Here is a 22766-nt window from a genome sequence, read left to right on the forward strand (position 1 = left end):
GTAGAAAGTCTAGTTGCTGGCAGAAAATAGAGAGGATTGTTATGGCAAGATCCACCATATGGCACCATTATGTGGAGCTTTGCAAGTGCTTTCTTCTGAGCGTGCAAGCAAGGTTTCAGCCTTTGAAGAAACACCGTATTGTTAGCCTGTATATGCAGGAGCCTCTTGAAAGAAGCTGTGGCAGATGGCACAGCTTTGTTCTCCTGGTTCGCAGGCAGCTTGTGCAGCCCCAGATATTCCCCCTTGCTGGCGCTGAGCACCCCCACAATACAGCGATCCTCCTGATGTGTCCTATGGGAGAACTGATGGCTCCTGAAACTCAGTAAATCCAATGGATGTTGCCTGGCAGATATCACACTACTGCACAAGCCCCAGCAACCAAACACCAGCAACCAAACACCGCCAGCCCCTGCCAGCAGGATGCACTGGTGTCGATGCAAGGAGAGCTGCATGAAATGATAAAGCCTTGTCCCAGCCAAGGGAGCTGCAAATCAGTAAATCTCGTTGAAACATCTCACTGTTGTTTGTGCCTCTCTGCCAGCACCTGCTCTCCCTGGGTGGCTGAGCCTGGCTGGAGCCCCAGCAGGACAGCACACAAAGAAAAGCCTTTCAGATGGGGCCGGTGCCTGCTTGAGCGACATCCCAACAATACCCTGATGAAAACCCATTCAGCCCAGCTAGGGGGAAAGGAACGGAAGGGAAAAGGCTCCTCTGGGAGGAAGCAGTGATCAGTCATTGACCACAGTAACAACATCTGCATCTGTCCTGAGCCAGGGAAAAGTCCCTGCCTGCTGCGTACTCTGGCTGGGACAGGGCGCACCGTCCCTGCAGATCAGGGTGGAAATCAGGAATTTCTCCCAGGCTAATTGCTCCTGTTTGTCTCCAGGCAAAAAAATTCACCATCCCCTACTTCCCTGTTGTTTCTTCTGAGAAACACTTACATGGCCACAGAATAAAACCCTAATTATTTATCTATTCTATTTAACTATTCTAGTCAAAATCCAAAGTGTCCATTTAACATACAGCAGCCCATAAAACAGACACTGGGAGAGCAGATTGAGCCTTCAGCTGACCTTTCACTCACAGCTGCTCCATGTGCCTCTGCAGCTCAGGCCCTCGTCCACTGCCCCTGGCATGAGACAATCACCAGTTTCTCACGCTACAGATGTTTCCTGACTCAAACAGGCACACTTAAAAATACCCAATGCACAGAGAATATTTTGCAGGATGGCTCCAAAAAGAAAGAGTTTTGCCCTCTGATGTATGCAGCAGGCTGTGATTTGCAGAGCAGGGACCTTGCTGGATTGTTGGTCTCTACAGGAGGACTGTCCATCCTGGTGACCAAACCCACCCTTGCAACATCCTCAAAGATACCACCCATCCCAGGCCTGAATCTTGCACCCTGACACTCAAAGTTCCTAACGGGAACAAATGGGGTAGAAAAATCACTATTAAGCTGCAAGAGAAGCGCTAGAAAAGCCTGCAGATCCCCTCCAACCCCTTTGACATCCCTCAACCCAGCAGACTGGGACAACCAAGGATTCTGGAGGAAGCCTTGGCCCCACAGACTGGGAACAACCCATCCCTCTCCAGACAGTTGAGCGTGACAGGCCAGGTGGCATCAGGCTCTCACGGGCATAAAAATGAGCCCAGCACCTCCAAGTGCCTTCTCTGTCTCTCTTCCAAGTGTTACACAGTGGGTTTACACAGAAACAGTGGGACGCCTTCCAAGCCATTTAACTAATGCTGAAATTTAATACCTGACACCAACAGGTTACTGGGAGCACGAAGGAGCTGTTGCAATGGAAGGGGGGGTGTGGGTTCACAACTTCACTTCCCTGAATGGGAATCTGCCTTCTTGTACCCACAGGGCAGAGCTTGGCTCCCCCCTCCCTCCCACTTGGCACTGGCTCAGGTTGAGATCTGATGGGGTTTTGGGGAGCCTGGGGGGGGTTGCAGCTGCTTGCACAGCAGCACAGTGGGCACCTGCTGTCCCCCTCCCTGTATAACATCAGTCTCCAGGGAGCCAGCATGGTTCCTGCTGCCAATATGCCCTGGTGCAGCAGCTGCCTTTGAGTCTTATTCTCACCCTTGGCTGGGCAAAATCCCCTAAAATCTTGGCAGCAATATGGAGCACGCCCTAGACCTGACGGGTCCCAGGCTCTGCTGTGCTCCTGCCCTGCTGCGCACACAGCGGTTCCCTGCGGCACAGCCTCTGCAAAAAGCATCTGATTGAATTCTGGGGAGATGCTTTGAAAATACTGGGCTGCAATGAGGTGCCGTAGGCTTGGTGGGGCTCTAGCATGTGAGCATTCACAGATGCCTCTTTCAGCCTGGCTAGTGACACCAAGCTGCAGCGCAACATGCCCTTATGCTGCGTTTGGCTAGGCATGGGGAGAGTTTTCCATGGGAAAGAATTTCCCCGGGAAAATCTGATTTGGCCAAGTTATCAGTGGAGACAAATGTAGAGCAGAGGCAGTCACTCCACCTGAACAAACCAAACTTGCCCGGTGGCATTTCGCAGGACTGCTGTGAGAAGAGTCCTGCTGCAGGGACATCTAATCCACACCATGCTGCATAAGGTGTTCCATTCTGCCGGATGTCTCACCCACCCATGGAGAAGGATATCTGGACAAAACTGGCTCTCAAAATACAATCTGGAGCTCTCCTCTTCCAAGTGGCCTGACTCACCAAACCCATGCTGCCTGGCATCTAATGGGACATGCTACATATATATATATATATATATATATATATATATATAACATGAGGTGTGACCAACCAGCATCGCAACTTGCAGCTTCCCTTACATATCAAAGCTCCATAGAGAAACCTCATTTCACTGCTGAATCAGCTCAAACTGAAGCACTCTCGGTCCATCCAACAAACCACACCAAAATGGTTTTGCCTAGAGGAGATAAAAGTGCTTTTTCGGCTTTTTTCTTTTTAATCCAAGTTTTTCAGAGTTTTGATATTGAGCAATAAAGAAACAATATCCTGACTCTCCAAATCTTGTTTTAGCCCACACCCAAGAATTTCTGTGAAGCAGAGTGCCTAGCAAGTGAAATTACTTTGTCCCTACAGGGAACAACCTGCTTTACTGGCTTGGACACCTCTGTATCACCTCCGGAGGTAGACAAAGCCAGACCAGCCTCCAGCTGTTGCTCTAAGAAATCAAGGCTTTCTAATGAGAAAGAGAAACCACCCCAAACTGGCAGGACTTCAGGGACGAGTAGAGCTCAAGGTTCAGTGCAGAATCACTCCCAGCCTTAGCCCCTGATGCTCCCTTCACACCAAAGCTTGCTTAAAAACTCAAAACCAAACCTGAGGAAACTAGAAAGGGGGGGGGGGGGAAGTGGAAGATGTGGTAAAATAAAAAGCAACCTACTTACCACCAGCTCAGTGAACATGACATCCAGCTCCTCCACCGGTGGCATGGGCAGTGCGGGCTCCATGGTCTGCAGGGCAAAGCTGCTGTCATTGCGCAGCCGGTACGTGATCTCCGGGTGGTCGCTGCTGCGAAAGCAGCAGAAGATGAAGGAGATCCCCCGACTGCTCCTCTTCCTTGGGGCCATGGCCAAAATCCTCTGCGTCCCTCCCTCCTGGGCACTAGATCCTGAGGGGAAAAGAAGATAGGAGGCTTGAGCAGCAGCCCCGCAGCGCTGCACTCCCCTCCTATGGAGGGGAGGAGGAATCAAAGCCACCCACGTGCTTGGCGTGGATAGGAAGAGCGGAGACATGTTTACATGCCAAATATTTCTCCTCAGATTTGACTTTACAGTCCTGGCAACCTTGATGACCATGTGAATTTAAAAAAACGCATTGGCTTTGCCTTGTGCCAAAGTGGGCAGCAGCAGGGGAACATGCTGCCATGCCCATGGGGAGAGGGGTCCTGGTCCCCATCACTGCTGCATGTCCCAGCAAATACCTGCTGCCATCCCTGTGCTGTGGCAGCCAAGCCAGCCCCCATCTCAAGTCTGGCCAGGGGTAAAGCAAATCTGGGAGGCTGCTGACAGGAACAGCTGGATGTGCTTGGGGCCATCAGGTGCATGGTCCCCAGCATGCATGACTTGGTGCTTGAAAACCTCATAGGGTTTAGGATGCCTGAGCCACAAATGGCAGCAGACCTGAGAAAATATCCTATATTCTCCCCCTAGCACTTAAACGTGTTCCTAAACATCCACCAACAACTGCCTATGGGCAGCTCTTTTTTCATGGAAAGTTTTAGTTGGCTTTAATTAATTAATCCTTGGAATTCCAGTCAATATTTACAGGACGCAATTTCAACTTATAAAAATCACATACTGCCAGTAGCTCAGACTTGCCTATGCAGTGCTCACGTCAGGCACCACTCACACCAGGGGTCGCTTAGGCTTTGCTGATTTCTGAAACTCAAGCTGGGAGCAAAGCTCAGGGCAGGAGATGTGTCGAACCCAACCAGTAATGGCAAAGACCAGGCAAATACTGCCCCAAAACTGGGAATGGCAAATCAACAATAGAAGAAGAGGGTCACCTTTGAGGTAACAGAGAAACACCCTAATGAGAAAATCAACCAGCAAAAAAAAAAAAAACAAACCCAGAAGTCTAAATATTTGTCTTAGAAAGCCCCCCACACACACATTTTATCTCTGCGAAACAAGACGCTGAGATGTTAAGAGACAGCACAAACAGCCAAGGTTAATGCAGAAAGTTGAAATATGGATGACTCAGATTTATTAACAAAGCTATGAAGAGACTTAGGAAAAAGGTCAGCATTTGGAGAGAAGTGTCTGATCTGCCTGGCGCCAGCCATTACCCTCCAGCTACGGATTCATACACCCAAACAGCCAGCTGCTGTGGCCCGTGGGGACCCGGCACTCGAGGCAGGCAGACCCAGGGTTGGACCCTGCACCACCATCTGCATGCATGGCAAATGCTGTCCTCCCAAAACAGGGACCTTGCAGAAAACTTTGGCTCTACCCACATTACTTTAACAGATGATCTGACTCTTGAAATTATCTTTGACGGCATGTTTTTAGCACATGGTGTAATCATCTGCTGAACCATGAACGAATGGAAACAGCTACTCGGCCTTCATGCAGGATAATCCCAGGCTGTGCAACTCTATGCCCAGTCTGGAGGGTCCCCCTTCCCGAAGAGCCCCAAATCTGGTTTCACATTTAGATCTTGGAAGTAGAAAAATGCAGCCGCTGGAGGAATTTCAGCTGCCATGAAAGCTCTCTCATCACAGCTCCCAGTGGCCAGCACCACGGCAAATCCATTAACAGCCTGCTGGCATCCCTTCAGTGTTAGAAGGGTTTAGGGACTTGCTAGGGATTTTCTTTCCTAAAGGAGAGAGGGAAACAAAAATCTAAAGGTACACAGATCTCTGCTCCTTCTAACATGGAGGAGAAACATTGCAGGTTTGGGTTTTAAAGAGCCATGAGGAGCAGGACACAGAGAGAACTGCTGGTGGCTGCAAGGTGCTTTGTGTCTGGTGCGGGAGCTTGGTCCTGACCTGCACATCCTCCAGCTGTGCAAAGTTTGGTTGCTTGGTCATTCCCAGCCCACACATACAGCCATGCCATGCACAGAGCAGGGCCTTATCCCACTCCTGCAGCTGGTCTGGAGCAAACATACCCATTCTCCTCTTTTATGGGGCATTTCCCATCCCCTTTTCAACATCACAACCTGCTGCTACATACCAGCTCTGACTTGGGCTTGCAGAAGTGTAGAAAAAGCTTTTCTCAGAACAACACCTGCTACCCAGAGGTACACACTCCTGACAACGCTTTACAATGAGTTTGAATGACAGACTAAAAGGCAAGATTTTACTTTAGATTTCAAAGCAGACAGTCATGTAGCAACCAAAACAAGGTATTTTTGAGCTGCTTCCAGCTCTGGAGCTATTGAGGTTCCTCATTTTCATTTATAAACAATTAAGAAAAAGAAAACAAACCAAAACAATCTACCCTATAGTGTAGGCTGAGCGGGCTGTAGGTTATCTGCAACAAACTAAAAAAGGTTAGAGAGAGAATGTCAGCTACCAGGCAGATAGCATTAAATCTTCAGACAGCTGATGAACATTCATTGACATGATGGATCAAAATCAAACCATGGCTCCCTGGCAGGTCGTCGGGAGATGCAGACAGCGCAGACTGCATCATCAGAATGAAGTCCAGCCTTCTCGTCTCCCTCAAATCCTACAGAAACCGGTAATTCAAGGAGAAGAAACAGCCCCTGGCAACCTGGAGGCTTGCACTAAGGAGAGCAGAAGGGACCAGCTCCACACAGCATCGTATGTTAAGTGTCCTGCTCCCACCTCCCATTTATACCTTTGAGTGCTAATTAGATCAATAAATTTAAGCCAGATTGTGATCTAATGGTGCCTTCTGGCCTTTTAGTATTGAGCGAGCCAGAATAAATTAAGTTTAATTGTCCCTGTATGTACAGAGCCAGGGAAGATAGTACAGGAATGGTCACTGAGGGAACTTTTAGCCGAACCCCAGATCTCAAAGCAGGACTGATGGGTCTGAATCATTCCCAAACAACTTTGTTTTCACAGAAACAAGGGTGGAAATGTGTGACAGGCTCAGCGTGGAAGCCCTGGAAGAGAGAAGAGGATGAGCATTCCACCAGGACTGACTGCGGTTGCCACACAGGACAGAGGCCATGGGCTCCAGCTCAGTGATGCTTGAGAGACAAGTTTTGCTGTTTTCTCCAGCCTTAAAAAAAAACATCAAGGCTACACTGCCCTGAGCAATGCTTAAATGAAATCAGTCATTAGGAGAAAATTGGACCCCAGTGTAGCTTCTGCCTTTGCTTTAAGGAAAGGAGAGCAGCAATTACTACTTGCATATTCAACAGCCTCCTCGGCAAGCTAAATCAGCCCACATGGAGCAACATGCTGCCAAAGCCTGTCTGTGACCAATGCCCCAATAAGCTGGTTTAAAGCCAGCACCAGTATTGCAGCATTGCGGTCTGCAGCCTAAAAATACGCAGCAAGAGTACAACCACATGCAAAGGAGTGTGCACGTTCCCCTTCACACCTGCCTCCAAACCCATCCAGAAGCTAGGAGCTAAATCCTCAAATATGAATATTAGCGTGTCATTTTTCTGGCTCTTCCCTCATCCCCTCCCAAAACAAGGATGCAAAATCCTGAGCGAGCTTTTTCTCAATGGGTAGCTTTATTTCAGTGCATTGCACAAGGAGAGAATATTTCTGTGCAAGTGCAGTAATGCTCACTGACATCTCTGCCAAGCCCTGACCAATTTAAGCATCTTGGACCATGCCAAGCTTTGCTTCCCCTCACCCTGCAGCATTTTGGTACAGCCTGGGATGCTCTTGGTGGATGGAAATTTTCTGACTCTCTTCCATCGCTGCAAAGTGACCTCTTTGGCTGCGGGTGGCTGGGAGGCGAGTGGCCTCAGCAGCAGTTTTGGAACACACCATCACCTCCACCAAGTGCACGAGCCAGGTGGCCTGGACCACTTTCTACAGCACATAGAAGGCAGAAATTGGACATCCCACACATGTACACTACACTTCTTCCATCCCACCACGGAGCAATGGTGCACCCTCCCTCATTGCTTCTTCCCAAATACATAACATCCAACTCAGGACACAATGCTGGGGTGCATGTCAAACCCATAAATACCTTGCATCCTTTTTTAAAACAAACAATTCTAGATTATTTTCATCCTACTGTAAGCCACTTTCAGACCTCCACAGCAGTAAAAACTAGACACTCCCACAGCATTTTTCAGATCAACGGTACGTTTGAGGCATCCCCTGAGAAGCATCAAAGCCTTCCCTGGGCATGTTTTGATTTTTCACCTTACGGACCCAAGACAGCTGGCAACCTCCTTGCCTCTGTTCACTAACCTGACTTCTTCTCAGGTTCGGTCCTAACCATCAGCCCTCTGAAATGTGTGCACAGTGTTCTGCCCGCAGGCGGCAGCATTTGGGCTCACCCCTCTCAAGAGCAACAAGCGCTGCTCTCGTTCATTTTGCACCAAAGCTGGTGCAAAGAAACATGTTTTAATGAGAGGGATCCAAGCATTATTCAATTTTAAAAATACAAGCTTTGAAATCGAGCCTTTGTGTGGATGAAAAGTTCAGAAATAGGATCCCTTTTCCTCCAACAAAGAAGTGTGGAGGACCTGAGCCCATCACCAGCATAGTTCCCAGGATGAGCATGGTGCCAGCATCCCCAGCACAGGTGTTCCTATTTAAAGCAACCAGGATGATTTTTCAGCTGCACGCTTCCATGCCAATTTCCAAAAACCCCTTCTCCAGCATAAAGCTGTTTGCAGGCACAGGCTGCACAGGAGGGGAACGTTTGTGTTTAGTGGATATCTGTGCATATTGGCAGGAGGGGGAAAAAGCCCAAAATACTCTGCTAAAAGGCATGTGACAATTGCTTTTTCCTCCTCCATCCACCTGTGACAAGCAGCCAGAAATGGGGATGGTGCAGGAAAGCCAGCTGCCAGGAGGAGCCTGACTCACCACTAAATCACAAAAGCCATAATTCTCAGTGTAAGCAAATCTCAGAGACTTGGGTTTCACATATTTATAAATATCCCTGCCAAATCCTGAATTACACTCGATCCTCCTTCCACTTCCCAGAAGTCCTGTTATACTCCTTGAACCCAACAAAGATCATTTTGCATCTGCAAACCTTGCCTGGGCTGCCTGGCACCTGAAGGCCACCAGCATATCACCCCTGATGCCGGCAGGAGCTGGCTGCAGTCACAGGCTCACAGCTTGCTCCCTGAAAACCCCATCTGCCACCGTTGTGAAAAGCTCACCACTCACCTAAAATGTGTCACCTTCTCTTTGTATTCCTCCCTTTTATTGTGGCACTTATCACAACCTCAAGCATACATCTGGGCCTGCTGTCTCACAAGAAAACATTTTGCTCTGCTCAAGGGCAGATAAACTTCAGAGGCTTGATGGTGAAATTCAGGGTGCAGCAAGAAAAATCAAAGCAGTTTATTCTTAGAGCCAGTAAACACTTGTATGTTCACCAGTGAGGAAAAAAAAACCTAGTTTCATGAATTTGTAACACACCAAGAAAAGCCCTCCTTTTTGCACACATCTGCAATCAGCTGAAGTGCCAGAAGATACATTTTTGTGCGTGTCTGCATTGGGCTCCCATCCGGAAGTGTTGATGATGCTACTCAGGGAAGAGAGCAGTGTGGTGAAGGTTGATGCAAGAATATCAATAGCCCAGCTTGCAAGCAGTTTCTCCAGGGCACAAGTGAGCTCCCCAACAAGGGAAGCACACATACTGTTGACTTTGCAATCCAGTTTTCGAGGGGAAGAGCGTGGTGCACAGCAGGACGAGATGGGATCTGTCTTAACTCTCTCCAACTGAAATCGATCCTCGGAGCAGCGCTGCTTAGTTTGGCAAGCCAGCAAAAATCCAGCAGTGGAGGGCTGCTGGTGTGTTGCAGGACCACATCTGCCCCAGGGCATGGAGATAAGCCCGGGTACAAGGAGAAGATGCTGAGGTCTTGCAGCATCCATCCTCCCCACTGAGAGCTGCTCTGGGGATTCCCATACAGCCCTTTACCCCCATGTGGTTGCACAGACCAGCACAGCTCAGTGCACAGATGAATCCAACCATAGAAGATGCTGCTGGGAGATTAGAAAGCAAACCTTGCTGGAAGTCTCCCAGTTAGCTAGACAGTAACACCAAAGAAGGTCACAAGTTCTCCACTAAAAGGGTAAACTTAATCGGCGATGAGCTGAGTGCAGGCACCAGATCTTCTAAACGACTACAGACAGCTTCTTACAGGAGCTCCAGCAGATCAGCTCAGGCAAATGCCATTTATTTTGGGAACAAGGACAAGTGTGGAACCACAGAAAAGACCCATTTTGAGAACCTATATAAATATACATATATTTATTAATACTCACTAGGGTGCTAAACGACCCAATTCTACAAACACATACGTGCCTTTTTCCAGCAGCCAGGTGGATTTGTGGTCCTTCTTTTGCAAAAGCAAACCAAAAAAGTGGGGTGGTTTGGCAGTGGGAGGAAGAAAGAGTTTTCAAGTCACATATTGCTCCCTTAAATGCCCTGAATAATTCATACCCTGGAACCCAGGCACAACACTTGTCAGAGATGTGTTAAGCCAAAGAGACATCCCAAGAAGGCAGAGGGAGGTGGAGGTGGCTGGAGGCTCTCCAGGAAGGATGCTGGAGCATCCCCCTGCCTTAGACAGGCTTCAGAAGTCAGCCCAGAAAAACCCAGCAGAAAGGACAGGCGGTGCAGGGGAGCATCCCTCCTAGTGCTCCCATCACCCCGCTCTTGTTTTGGGGAGGCAGCTGCTGGTGCTGCACTGTGGTGGGGCTCAAAGAGGCAAAGATGGCCCTTTCAGAGCTGAGGTCAAGCACAGGGAGGGATTAGCACCAACACGGGGCTCTGTTGAAAACCTGCAGCCTTGCAGAGAAGACCCTCACAAAAGCTGTCCTTTGCTGTTTGAACCTGGTCTCTCAGGGGGCCTTTGCAGGTGCCCGGACTGGGTGATGCCAAGCCTTAGCCAGGCAGTCCTCAAGGCTGAAAAAAGTCAAGAGAGAGATGCAAGACCCCCTGGGCAGCTCAGGGGGCTCTTACCGCCTCACTGAGCATTCCAAGGCAAGCATTCTTCTCCTCTATCCCAGCTCTATTCTCATCGCCCAGCACAAGCACAAGACAACACCCAGCCCCACTCCATTTCCATTGCTTGTTTTGGCCCCAGCAGGAGGAAAATGCTCACACAAGGCACGAAACACCTCCAGGAGGCTGATAATACTGAGCTGCGAAGCCCACCCCACCACATCTTACATATAATTAGCCAGAAAAAGCAGCTTCAGTGATCAGAAATTTCCTAAGATGTAAGGCACTGGGACCACCTCCCAGTCTGTCCGCTGGAAGCAGATCTCCCCTCTCGGTATTTTCCTCTCCATCTGAAATGATGTGGATTTAAGTCGCTGCATTTCCAAGATCACTCCCAGCTCCAGAGATCACTCCCAGCTCTGACTACTCCCTTAGACAATGCAAATTTTGTCAATATAAGCTCAACAACCTGGCAGGCAGGGAGAGAGGAGTGATATTCCCCACTGGAAGAGGATATTTGTTTGCCAATTAGCCTTTTCCTGGAGAACAATAGCTCAATAAAAATCTTCTTTTATTTTAATTCCCCCATTTTTCCTCCTACCCCCTCCCCCCAGCCTCAAGCCCTGCTCCTCCAATGAATATTTGGGCTGTGACTTTGATTTATCGTATGCAAAGCCTCACTGCTGAGCCTTCCATTTCACTGCTCCCTATTTCAGCAGTAATCTCCAGGGTGAGACAGGCTCTTCGAGTGTAAAACCAAGGGCAAAGCTAGGCAGGTTTTTCCTCTTGTAAAACCTCTTAATTTGGCTTTACAAACTGGAGTTTCCACGTTGCTCAGCAGCAGATGCTTCCAGTCCATCAGCACAGCCACGTCTGCCGTGGGGCCACCATCACAGCAAGGCAATGAGAAGCTACTGGCTGAGTCCCAATGGGCTAGTTTTGGGTTGTGCTCGGAGATTTTTAGGATTATCCATGCTTAAGGTGAGGCTACTGGAACCACTGATGTTCATGCAGCTTGTGGTCTGTTGCAATCTCAGTTTTTTCTCTTTCAAAATGGAAACTGGGTGGAGGCTGCTGTAAATAGGAGTCATTCCTAACAGGGACCCTGACAGGTAGACATCATTAAACTTCAGGATATCATTAAACTTGTAGTCCACAACTGCCCAAAGCAAACAAAACACATTTGTCAGATCTCTCAGCTGGCCTACTCATCTGCAATGCTGATTCCCTGTAAAGATTTTTATATCCTGATATTAATCCAGAGTGATTTCTCTCTCTCTAAAGTACAAACCTGGAGTTGAGAACTCTTTGATAAATATGTCTGATGGCAGAAATGGCCTGCTGGCCACTTTCCTTACAGTACAACACCAATACTTCCCCATGCTTCAGCAGATGAACGCTGAAAAACAATACATATGAGCTCGCATCAGGCACAGCATGATCCCAACAGCTCCAACGTGATGACTGCTCCCACCCAGTCTGGGAAAAAGAAGTAATTTTTATCACATTACACTAAAAGCCTGTTTGCATTTAAACATGATAAAGAAAAGAGGTGAGCACAGCAAGTGAGTTTATTGGAAGGCTTGCTTACATTTCTGCTACGTATTATACATGTATTGTACTATTATACATATATTGCTTATATTATTGCTAGGTACAAGCTACACAATGCAGCTTATGGCAGAAGGGCTGCCTTGACCGGGACAGAGCTGCACCACCCTGTGCCACAGAGGAATGAGACTCAGGTTTTCCAGGACAGCTGCTCAAACCCACCACCTGCAATTCAGAGGACCCAGCTTAATTGAGCTGAATTTTAATTGCCACTGATGGCAGGGAGCAAGGAAGGGCTAACTCTGGAGTCAGCCAACCCATCGCTGCTAGGATGGACCGAAGGTAGGTCCCAAGGGGATGCATTTAAAAATCAATAGAGACTATTTTAATGCTTAATCCAGAAAAGTAACAACATCAGCAGCATCAATACAAACCAAATTTAAACACACTGAGTACATGCACAGGGTTTTTATTTTTTCTTCTGCGCAATGATTTAACCAAATCTGTTTTCCCCAGACACTCCGAAGTCTAAACAGGGCATATGTAACATCCCTAATGCTTCAGGCATCCTGCCTGCCTCCATCTCTATATGCCACTTAAAAAATCAGCCTATCCATTCCCCCTGCAGCAAAGTGAGGAAACTGCCCCTTGAAGGTCCAACATGGCAGTGACAGTGGCCACCTCCTGACCAGGGCTACATACACAAGTGGATTTCTCTTCTTTGCAGGTTTTCACACTGCACCTGCTGCAAATTACAAAATAAGCTTCCCATCCCTGTAGATATTTATATAATGATCTCTTTTTCATGAAAAAAAGCCCACAAAAAAAACCCCAAGAAAACCAAACCAAACAAAAAACCAGAACAGCCTTGCAACTGCAAAGAAGTACTTGAAAAAATGACCCAAGGGGACCCTGAGCAGCTCAGACACTCTGAAAGAAGTTAACTGTGCTTGAATTTTTTAGTTTCATTCCATCTACTGCAGGAGGGCAGTCTGGGTGTTCACATACTGGGGACTACTCACACTCTATATGCACCCACAAGCACAGGCATACTTTCCGAGCAGCAACCACAGGCACAACACAGGCTCAGAAAGCCACAATGTCACCTGTTGCTCTTGGGGTACAGCACTGTGCTCTTCAGTTGTCAGTCTGCTAGCTCTCTTCTGCACACCCACTGCTACCTCTGCAGAGATGTTCAACACCATCACTTCTATCAGCTTCCCGAGTCTGTAAACCAGTCCTCAGTGTTCCTGGCCCTTTCCAAGCTGTGCTGGTTTTGGCTGCAGTAATTTTCTTCATCGTAGTTAGTATGGGTCTGTAGTTTGGATCTGTGCTGGAAACAGTGTTGGTAACGCAGGGATGGTTTCATTATTGCTGAGTGGTGGCAGGGCCTTGCAGAGGTTTTTACACCTGCCACCTGGGCAAGGCTTCAGCATACTGTTGGTGATCAGCACCTTCCTGACATTCCTTCAAAGCTCAGCTCCTTTCCTGGCTGCAGGGCAAAGTATTTGACTGACATCAGGTCTGCTCAGCTCTCCAGTGAGAAATGCTTCCCCAGCACCCCAAACCACACCCGTATTCCTTTAGCAGCTTTGAAGCTAAAACACCTCTACCAGCACAAGCACCAATAGGAGCCACTCACAGCTGCATCTTTCCATTAACAAGCTTGCCAGATCTTTCAACACGGCCCAGACAATGCCACTGATAATGATGTGGGGCCCAGCAGGTCTAACCTAGTTTGAAACCCAGTGAGCTGAGTGCTAATTCCTTGATTCATGCTTTCTCATGTCCATGCTACAACTCTCAAGCTGGCCAAGCAAAGTCTGCAAGCAGGATGAGCTATATTCATTAGGCTCCTGAAATGGCTAGCAGAGCCCTTAAAACAGAAAAGCAAAGCCACTGTCTCAGAGGCTGCAACAACATAAGAGCATCTCTGCTGAGCCACCCAAAGGTATCATTGCTCTGTGCTTTGCCGTGAGATGGAGGTCACCACAAGAACAGGCTGGGTCATGCTGTTTTCTGCTTAGCTTTTAGCACAAGCACTTCCATCTCAATCCTCCCGACAATGGTACAAGAACGTCCTGAACCTCCACCATCCAGAACCCCTCCCTACAATGGAGAGCCTGCAGGTTTGCTGCCTAGCCACTGTCCCTAAACCTTGAAAAGCATTTTTCTCTGTGTCTAACCGCAGTAGCCAACTGCTTCATATTAACACTGCAGTTTGGATACCCTAAACACATGCTAATGAAGCATCTCGAAAGAGAAAGTGACCCTGAGATCATACACAATCTCATGACTGTCCACAGGGGAAGGAAATTAAATGGCTTTTGCATCGCAGATCTTCACAACATTTTCCAGCACAAGACATGTACCACTGCAGCAGAAGCTTGAAGAAGCTACAAATTGGATTTAGGTACCTGAAAACTTCAGATTCACTCCACTACCATCAAAGATGCCACAGGAAGAGAAAACACACTGAAATTATCTTCCTCCATGGACAAAAACCTTTCAAAACCCCATTAATGCAGGTTTTTAGAGGCTGACTAGAGCTACCCGCCCCAATCAACTGCAACATGAGCTGAGAGAGCAGGAGAAAGGGAGAAAAAGCAAGTTCCAGGCAATCACAGGCATTTTTTGCCCAGTTGAGTGCCTTGTGGGGTGAGCAACCCACGCATCAACAGGAGCACTTGAAGCATGCCAGCGCTCTATAAATTCACTTTCAGTAGATTTACCAACACGTCATATGGAAAAGGAATGCGTGCTATGCAAATCCAGCCCCAGACTGCTCCCTGTCTAATCTAGCTTTAGATTCAAGTGCTTATTACCATGGCGTCTAATCGGGTAATGCGTAATAGACAGGTTTAGTCTGGGCTCCCAGTAATTCAGCTGTGTTCTACTAGGGAAAGGAAAGGGAGAAAAAACCCCAAACAACCCAACACAGCAAAGAATTCAAGCTCTGCTGGAAAGCAGAGAACAAAAACCAGGCATGGAAAAAAGTATTGACACCTACCAGTAAAAGCCAGGCAGACATGCAAACATTTGGCAGCTCACCAAGAACACAGTGAATGTTAAGTCCTGTCTGCACCCTGTCATATCCCTGCAGGGAAGTAGGTGGCTGTCTTTCAGGGTCTCTTCCTTCCCACTTGTGAGACATAAGGTGATGCAAGGATACACACTCATGCAGGACCCATCTACCAGCAGCTAGCTCCCAGAAGCACTGAGCACAGCTTGTCACAACATAACCTCCAGACTATCTTATGGATGCTCTGAGCACCCATGCCAGGGCCTCCAGAGCCTGTAACATATGCCAACCAGGGTCTGTTGGCTGGAGAGAAAGAGATTCCCTTACTGCACCAGTCTGCAGCAGGACACAGAGACCATGGGAATGTCATTCCCGGAGGCCACCACCTCCCTGTTTGCTGGCGCCAGCCACACAGCAGGGCTCACATCATGGCCAAGGTCATCTCTGCCCTTACCTGCACCAGCCAAGGTGATTCGTTTCGCTTCTATGTTTGTCAAATACAGTTGGTCTGTCCCAGCCATACATCATGCCTGGTACCTCCAGGATACAACCCAGATGCCAAATTCTTACCTCCACCATGCAGCTACAATTCAGTCACTGGGCACTAGAAACAATCCAGGGGCAGGGACCCACCACCACTCAGATTTGAAAGGTTCTCCTCTCCATCTGCTGCTTCAACACCATCATCCAGCTCCCACCTTCAGAATGCTGAATCCCACCAGCCTCCCCTGCTGCATGTCATTCATCCACAATGCTGAATGTTACACAGACTTGCAACCAGCTCCAGCAAAGGGTCAAGATATGCAAATGTTGCTACCAACCTCTGAAGACCCTACGAGACTGCGTTGACCCTACTGCACCACAGAAACTACACTTGGTGGCATAAGCAGTGCTGGAAATACCACACTAACGAAGAGATTTTCCTCTGTGAACCTAAGTAATATAAGCCATATTTATATTATGGCTGCAGGATGAACTTACATTTATTAGACATCAGAGAATTCACATAGGCAAACAGATCATATCCCCCCACCCTCACCCCGCCCTGCAACACCTAAATGTCTGTGCAGAGTCCTGCAGTGTGGGCTCTCTGGTGTCTTGTAATGGGGTAAATCCAACTAAAGCACTCTTTATAGCTTGGATGTTCATAACATTTGTGTGTATTCCCTCGTGTCTAGTACAAACTGAGTTTTCATTGCATCCTTTCCCTTAATAAAAAACCTTCACAACACATTTCTAACCTGATGCCTGCTTTGGCAAAACTTGCAGCAGCTTCACATATTTGAGATGAAAATAAACCTGCAAGAGACAACAAAACCAGCCAATGGACTTGATGAATTGTCAGTGACAGGGGATGAGGAGCAGATGAACAGACTGACTTTAGAGCTTCCTTTCATTAGGAAACTAAGCTAAAATCACAGGTTAACTTGCAATGATGCATATTATTACTGAGGAAACTAAGGTGGCTGATATTCTGCCTCTCAGGCACATGGGCTCTATGTTTCATCATTTACTGAGTGAATATGCAAATACTCTGAAAGACGGAAAACAAAACCAAAGAAACCAGAGGTTGCAGCTCCCAGTGTTTTCATAAGCCTGTTCAAAGACCAAGCCAGATTTACCAGCATCTACATTGTTGCCTGGCCGTGTAGGTGGCTGGCCAGGCTCTCCCTCTGCTCTGCACCCCCCCAGCTCACAACAGTGCCTGGAGCTCCACTGGGACACATTTTTCCTGGCTTCTGTAGCCAAAACAACAGCAGGGATGGTTAAACGAGGTGGGAAGCCCCCTTTTCCCATGCAGTCCAGCACACGGCACAGAGGGAAGAAGCCCTTTGTGAGACTCCACGCCCAAGGATACAGATGGAGATGCTGTTGAGGGAATCCATCCCAGCACCAAGGAGCCATGCAAATAGTATTTACCTGGCCACTGGGACTAAATACCCCAGCAAAGTCATACTCATTTGTGAGCCAAAAAAGAAAGAGTTCACATTCCCATAATGATCATAGAATAGTTAGGGTTTGAAAGGACCTTGAGATCATCTAGTTCAAACCCCACTGCCATGGGCAGGGACACCCCACACTAAACCATGCCACCCAAGGCCTCATCCAACCTGGTCTTGAACACCACCAAGAATGGAGCACTCACAACCTCCCTGGGCAACCCATTCCAGTGCCTCACCACCCTCTCAGTAAAGAATTTCTTCCTTATATCCAATCTAAACTTCCCCTGTTTAAGTTTGAACCTGTTACACCTTGTCCTGTCACTACAGTCCCTAATGAATAGTCCATCCCCAGCATCCTTGTAGGCCCCTTTCAGATACTGGAAGACTGCTATGAGGTCTCCACGCAGCCTTCTCTTCTCCAGGCTGAACAGCCCCAACTTTCTCAGCTTATCTCCATACGGGAGGTGCTCCAGTCCCCTGATCATCCTCGTGGCCCTCCTCTGGACCTATTCCAACAGTTCCATGTCCTTTTGATGTTGAGGACACCAGAACTGCACACAATACTCCAAGTGAGGTCTCATGAGAGCAGAGTAGAGGGGCAGGATCACCTCCTTCGACCTGCTGGTCACGCTCCCTTTGATGCAGCCCAGGACACAGTTGGCAAACAAGAAGCAGGAGCCGGGTAATGATGATAGCCACTAGCACTTCTGGAGCTCTATCTACAACAGCTGCCAGGACAGGGTCATTTCAATTGGTGATTATAAAGAGGTCCTTCATCCTACCATGGCATAAGAACTCATGGATAGTTCACACAGAAGTATTTCCAAGGGAGAAAAATATTTTAAAGCCATAGAAGCTGCATTTCTGGAGCTGTGGATAACACACATGCAAAAAGCATGGTTTGCTTATGATAACCCAGGATAGCAACCCACTTGAGATGTAAAAATAATTTAATGAGTAAGTATATTTAGATTTATAGCCCCACAGCAGTTTTATTTATAGGGGTGCCAATCACTTTTACACAGATATAAAATTGGCTGGCAGAGTGCCTTAGACTATATCCAGAAATCCATCTGTAACAAATCTAAGCCGTGGTATCTCTGCATACATTTGGCCAAACAATAATGCTAATGCCAGCCATCTTGACTTTAAACGTACAGATGGGCGGGGGAGGGGGCCTGCTGCATGGCCAAAGCGGATGAATTTTGCTATCACTTACTATTAATTGGTTGGGGAAGGAAAACCAGTCACCGTCTGGGCTGTGTGGATGCTAACACCAACACAATGCTGGCTGGAGAGCAAGCCAGTATTCAGCTGGATACAGGTGAACCCCTTTCGAAACCTTTCATTGTTGAAATCAGGAGCTATAAAGCAAAGGATAAAGACCCACTGGAGCTCTGCAGTGCCTTTAAAAGGTGAGAGGATTAACCTAGGGCTCTTGCGTATAGCTTTTTTCCATGTATTGCTCAAGACACAAAGCTGGGACAGAGGAAGATGAAGGAGAAATCAACTGGAAGTCATCCCTTTCAATCTCAGAGTGGAAAAGAATTCCTAGTGAGACTTGTCCTCTCCCACCATTGCCCAGGATCTTGCAGCTTTATCTAAACCTGCAGATGTCAAGGGGAGAGGTTGCTGCTGATTTCCACAGGGCTGGCTTTGCAGCATCCCAAATTACCCCATGCTATCAGAGTGGGACTGGGGGCTTTCTGTTGCTACCCCCCAAACTCAGTCAGCGATCACTTGGAGAACTGAAAATTCTTGTCTAATTCACAAGCAACAAACTGCTCTTTGTCCCAGTGGGGCTTCTTGAGTCTTGTCTCCAAAATGGGGCAAAACAGGGATGGCTCAACATCAAATACAGACTATGGGTAAATGCATCTCATCCATGAAAGTTGCAGTATTTTGGCAAATGCCAGAGCGGAAAAGGTTACTCTGGAATATTACTTTGAATAGCTCTGGGAACAAACCCAGCATTAATTTTCAACACTTATTCAACAAACGATTTGAATAAACTGAGGGAGGCTTGCACACACTTACTGACAGCATTATTTGGTAGATTTTTGCCTCTGCTCCTTAGGTAATTTATGAGAAAACAACTCCCAGCAAACACGATCACCTTCCAGTCTGATGCACTGATTCAACTGACTCTGCCTTGGAGACAAGGTAACCCCTCAAGATCTTTTCCAGCCCAATTTTAATACTGTTTTACAACGCTCCTCTCAAGCTAAACAGTTTACATGCTGGCATTTGCTCTGATTCATCCCTGGAAATAAGTATATCTAAAAGAGTAATTGATGGAAAGAAAAACCAGAAACTCAACAGCAGTTCCTTCGCTCAAGGAGAAAACAAAGGAAAACAACCAGACACAGAACTATGACATCCTCAATCCAAATGTTTTCCAAAACATTTCCAAATGTTTTCCAAAGCTTCTAGCCGAAGTTTTCACAGCTAGGCTGCAACACCACCAAAGCCTTAGGCATTGAGTGTTAGCATCACAGAGCATTGCAGCATGCACTGAGGAGATGGCTGGTGATGACTTCTGCAACAAACGCCAAAACACACCCAAGACCCTTGTGCAGAAAACAGCATTTCAAAGCGAAAAAACTGCCTCTGCTTTCTCAGTGGGGCATCTTCAAATGTGATGGAACTCAATTGCTACATGGGCTTTCAAGAAGAGTCAGTCAATGCACATGGCCAGATGTCCTCACCTTCATGGCAGGCTTTTGAGTTTATTTTAAGCACTTTATGAAATCATTCCTCTGCCTCTAATCCTTTGGAATTAGGGAAAATAACAGAAAATAAAATAAAAGGAAAAGGAAATATTTAAAAAACACTTATGGAAAGAGAGAAAAACATATATTTTTTGCACTGAAGCAAGAAATGCTTAAGTTCTGTTTAAACACCAACAAACATGAATGCTTGCTGTTATTACACAGCCAAAACTGAGATGGCTGTGGGAGATGCTGATCTGAGCAGCTGACCCAAACCACAGCAGCCAAAGGTCTCAGCAGTGCTCAGCTGGAAGAACCAACCGCTCTGGGAACTGTCACATGGCAGATCCCTATCCCCAACCCTCCTAACCCCACTGCTGACACAACAGCTCCCACTTACACCAAAGGACCCATCAGAAGTGGCAGCACCTGTAAGGCAGGGTCTCAGAAGTCCTTCAAAGTCCAAAGCTGATCTTCACCTCCTTCAACTTGCTTCTTGACACAAAGAAAACACAGAGCAGGCTCCTTTCCAAGGAGCCCTCCTATCAACTGTATGTGGGCTTTTGATTAGACCTTTTGTAGAGTAGGAAAAAAAGCCTTGCTTGAGGATGATAAAGTCTAGACACTACAATATATTTTCCAGCTGATCCAGCAAACCTAAAAGCCCTCCCTTGATCTCAGACTGCCATAATCAAAGCCATTATCCCATTCAGAGCCCTTCTGAAACTTTAGCTTCTATCTAAATCTAAACCAGGCCAAGCCTCTTGTTTGGAGTTTTATGAGGCAAAGGGGGTGTGCTCCCCTCAAACCTTCCCCCGCCATGTCTGGAGGTGGTTGGTGGGCACATGGTGGAGGGTGAGAGCAGGGAGTCAGCTCCATGCCTGGAGGCACCTCAGTGGCACCCGGTGGTCACAGTCTGCTTGCAGGGGGGGGACACAGCCTGTCCTCACAGGGTGGCTATGGTGTGAGGGAATATTCACCATCCTGGACTGAGATGAACTATTCAGACAGCAAGCATCATTTGAAACCCCCATCCTTAGGATTTGTATGTGTCATTGTCCTGGGTTCAGCAGTAGCAGTCATTTTTTCTCCTTCTTAGTAGCTGGTGCAGCACTGTTTTTTGACTTTCGGCCTGGGAACAGAGCTGATAACACCGATGTTAGCTCTGACCAAGGACTTTATGAGTCTCATGCTCTGCCAGGGAGGAGTGGAAGAAGGGAGGAAGCAGAGACAGGACACCTGACCCAAACTAGCCAAAGAGGTATTCCATACCACAGCACGTCATGCCCAGGATATAACTGGGAGTTACCTAGAAGAGCACTCTCTGCTTGACTGCCCTTCCGGGTAACTCCCAGGTACATCCCGGGCATGACGTGCTGTGGTATGGAATATCTCTTTGGCTAGTGGTGGAAACACAGCCCTACCATCTGCCATGGACTGATCCAGACTGCACTGGAACAGTGGCAAGCTCCAGAACACCTGCAATACATTGATGACATTATTGTGTGGGGCAATACAGCAGAAGTCATCTTTGAGAAAGGGAGGAAAATAATCCAAATCCTGCTGAAAGCTGGTTTTGCCATAAAACGGAGTAAGGTCAAGGGACCTGCACAGGAGATTCAATTTTTGGGAATAAAATGGCAAGATGGACGTCGCCAGATCCCTACAGATGTGATCAACAAAATAACAGCAATGTCTCCACCAACTAATAAGAAAGAAACACAAACTTTCTTGGGTGCTGTGGGGTTCTGGAGAATGCACATCCCAAATTACAGTTCGATTGTAAGCCCTCTCTATCATGTGACCCAGAAAAAGAATGATTTTAAATGGGGCCCTGAGCAACAACAAGCCTTTGAGCAAATTAAACGTGAGATAGTTCATGCAGTAGCCCTTGGACCAGTCCGGAACGGGCCAGATGTAAAAAATGTACTGTACACCGCAGCTGGGGAGAATGGTCCTACCTGGAGCCTCTGGCAGAAAGCTCCAGGGGAGACTCGAGGTCGACCCCTTGGCTTTTGGAGTCGGGGATACAAAGGATCTGAGGCCAGCTATACCCCAACTGAGAAAGAGATACTGGCAGCCTATGAAGGGGTTCGAGCTGCTTCGGAGGTGATTGGCACTGAAGCACAGCTCCTCCTGGCACCCCGGTTGCCCGTGCTGGGCTGGATGTTCAAAGGCAGGGTCTCCTCTACACATCATGCGACTGATGCTACATGGAGTAAATGGGCTGCATTAATTACACAACGAGCTCGAAGAGGAAATCCCAGTCATCCAGGCATTCTAGAAGTCATCATGGACTGGCCAGAGGGCAAAGATTTTGGAATGTCACCAGAGGAGGAGGTGATGCCTGCTGAAGAGGCCCCACCATATAATAAACTGTCAGAAAGTGAAAAGCAGTATGCCTTGTTTACTGATGGGTCCTGCTGTATCGTGGGAAAGCATCGGAGATGGAAAGCAGCCGTATGGAGTCCTCAACGACAAGTTGCAGAAACTGCTGAAGGAGAGGGTGAATTGAGTCAGTTTGCCGAGGTGAAAGCCATCCAGCTGGCCCTGGACATTGCTGAATGAGAAAAGTGGCCAGTACTTTATATTGACTCATGGATGGTGGCAAATGCCCTGTGGGGGTGGTTGCAGCAATGGAAGCAGAGCAACTGGCAACGCAGAGGTAAACCCATCTGGGCTGCTGCACTGTGGCAAGATATCGCTGCCCAGGTGCAGAACCTGGTGGTGAAAGTACACCATGTAGATGCTCATGTACCCAAGAGTTAGGCCACTGAGGAACACCAGAACAACCAACAAACGGATAAAGCTGCTAAGATTGAAGTGGCTCAGATGGACTTAGATTGGCAACATAAGGGTGAACTATTTTTGGCCCGGTGGGCCCGTGACACTTCAGGCCATCAGGGCAGAGATGTGGCATACAGACGGGCTCGTGATCGAGGGGTGGACTTAA

General features: G+C 47.7%; 1 protein-coding gene across 1 annotated transcript in view; it reads right to left on the minus strand.

Annotated features, from left to right (window-relative positions):
* Positions 1-22766, minus strand: part of DAAM1 (dishevelled associated activator of morphogenesis 1) — an 84135-nt gene that overhangs the window by 56033 nt on the left and 5336 nt on the right. The window contains exon 2 of the mRNA XM_080618521.1: positions 3393-3616. Coding sequence (XP_080474647.1) covers positions 3393-3575 — 183 coding nt within the window. The 5' untranslated portion in view covers positions 3576-3616. The remainder of the gene's footprint in view (positions 1-3392; positions 3617-22766) is intronic.

This window comes from Psittacula echo, assembly GCF_963264785.1.
Source record: "Psittacula echo genome assembly, chromosome: 5".
NCBI lineage: Eukaryota > Metazoa > Chordata > Aves > Psittaciformes > Psittacidae > Psittacula > Psittacula echo.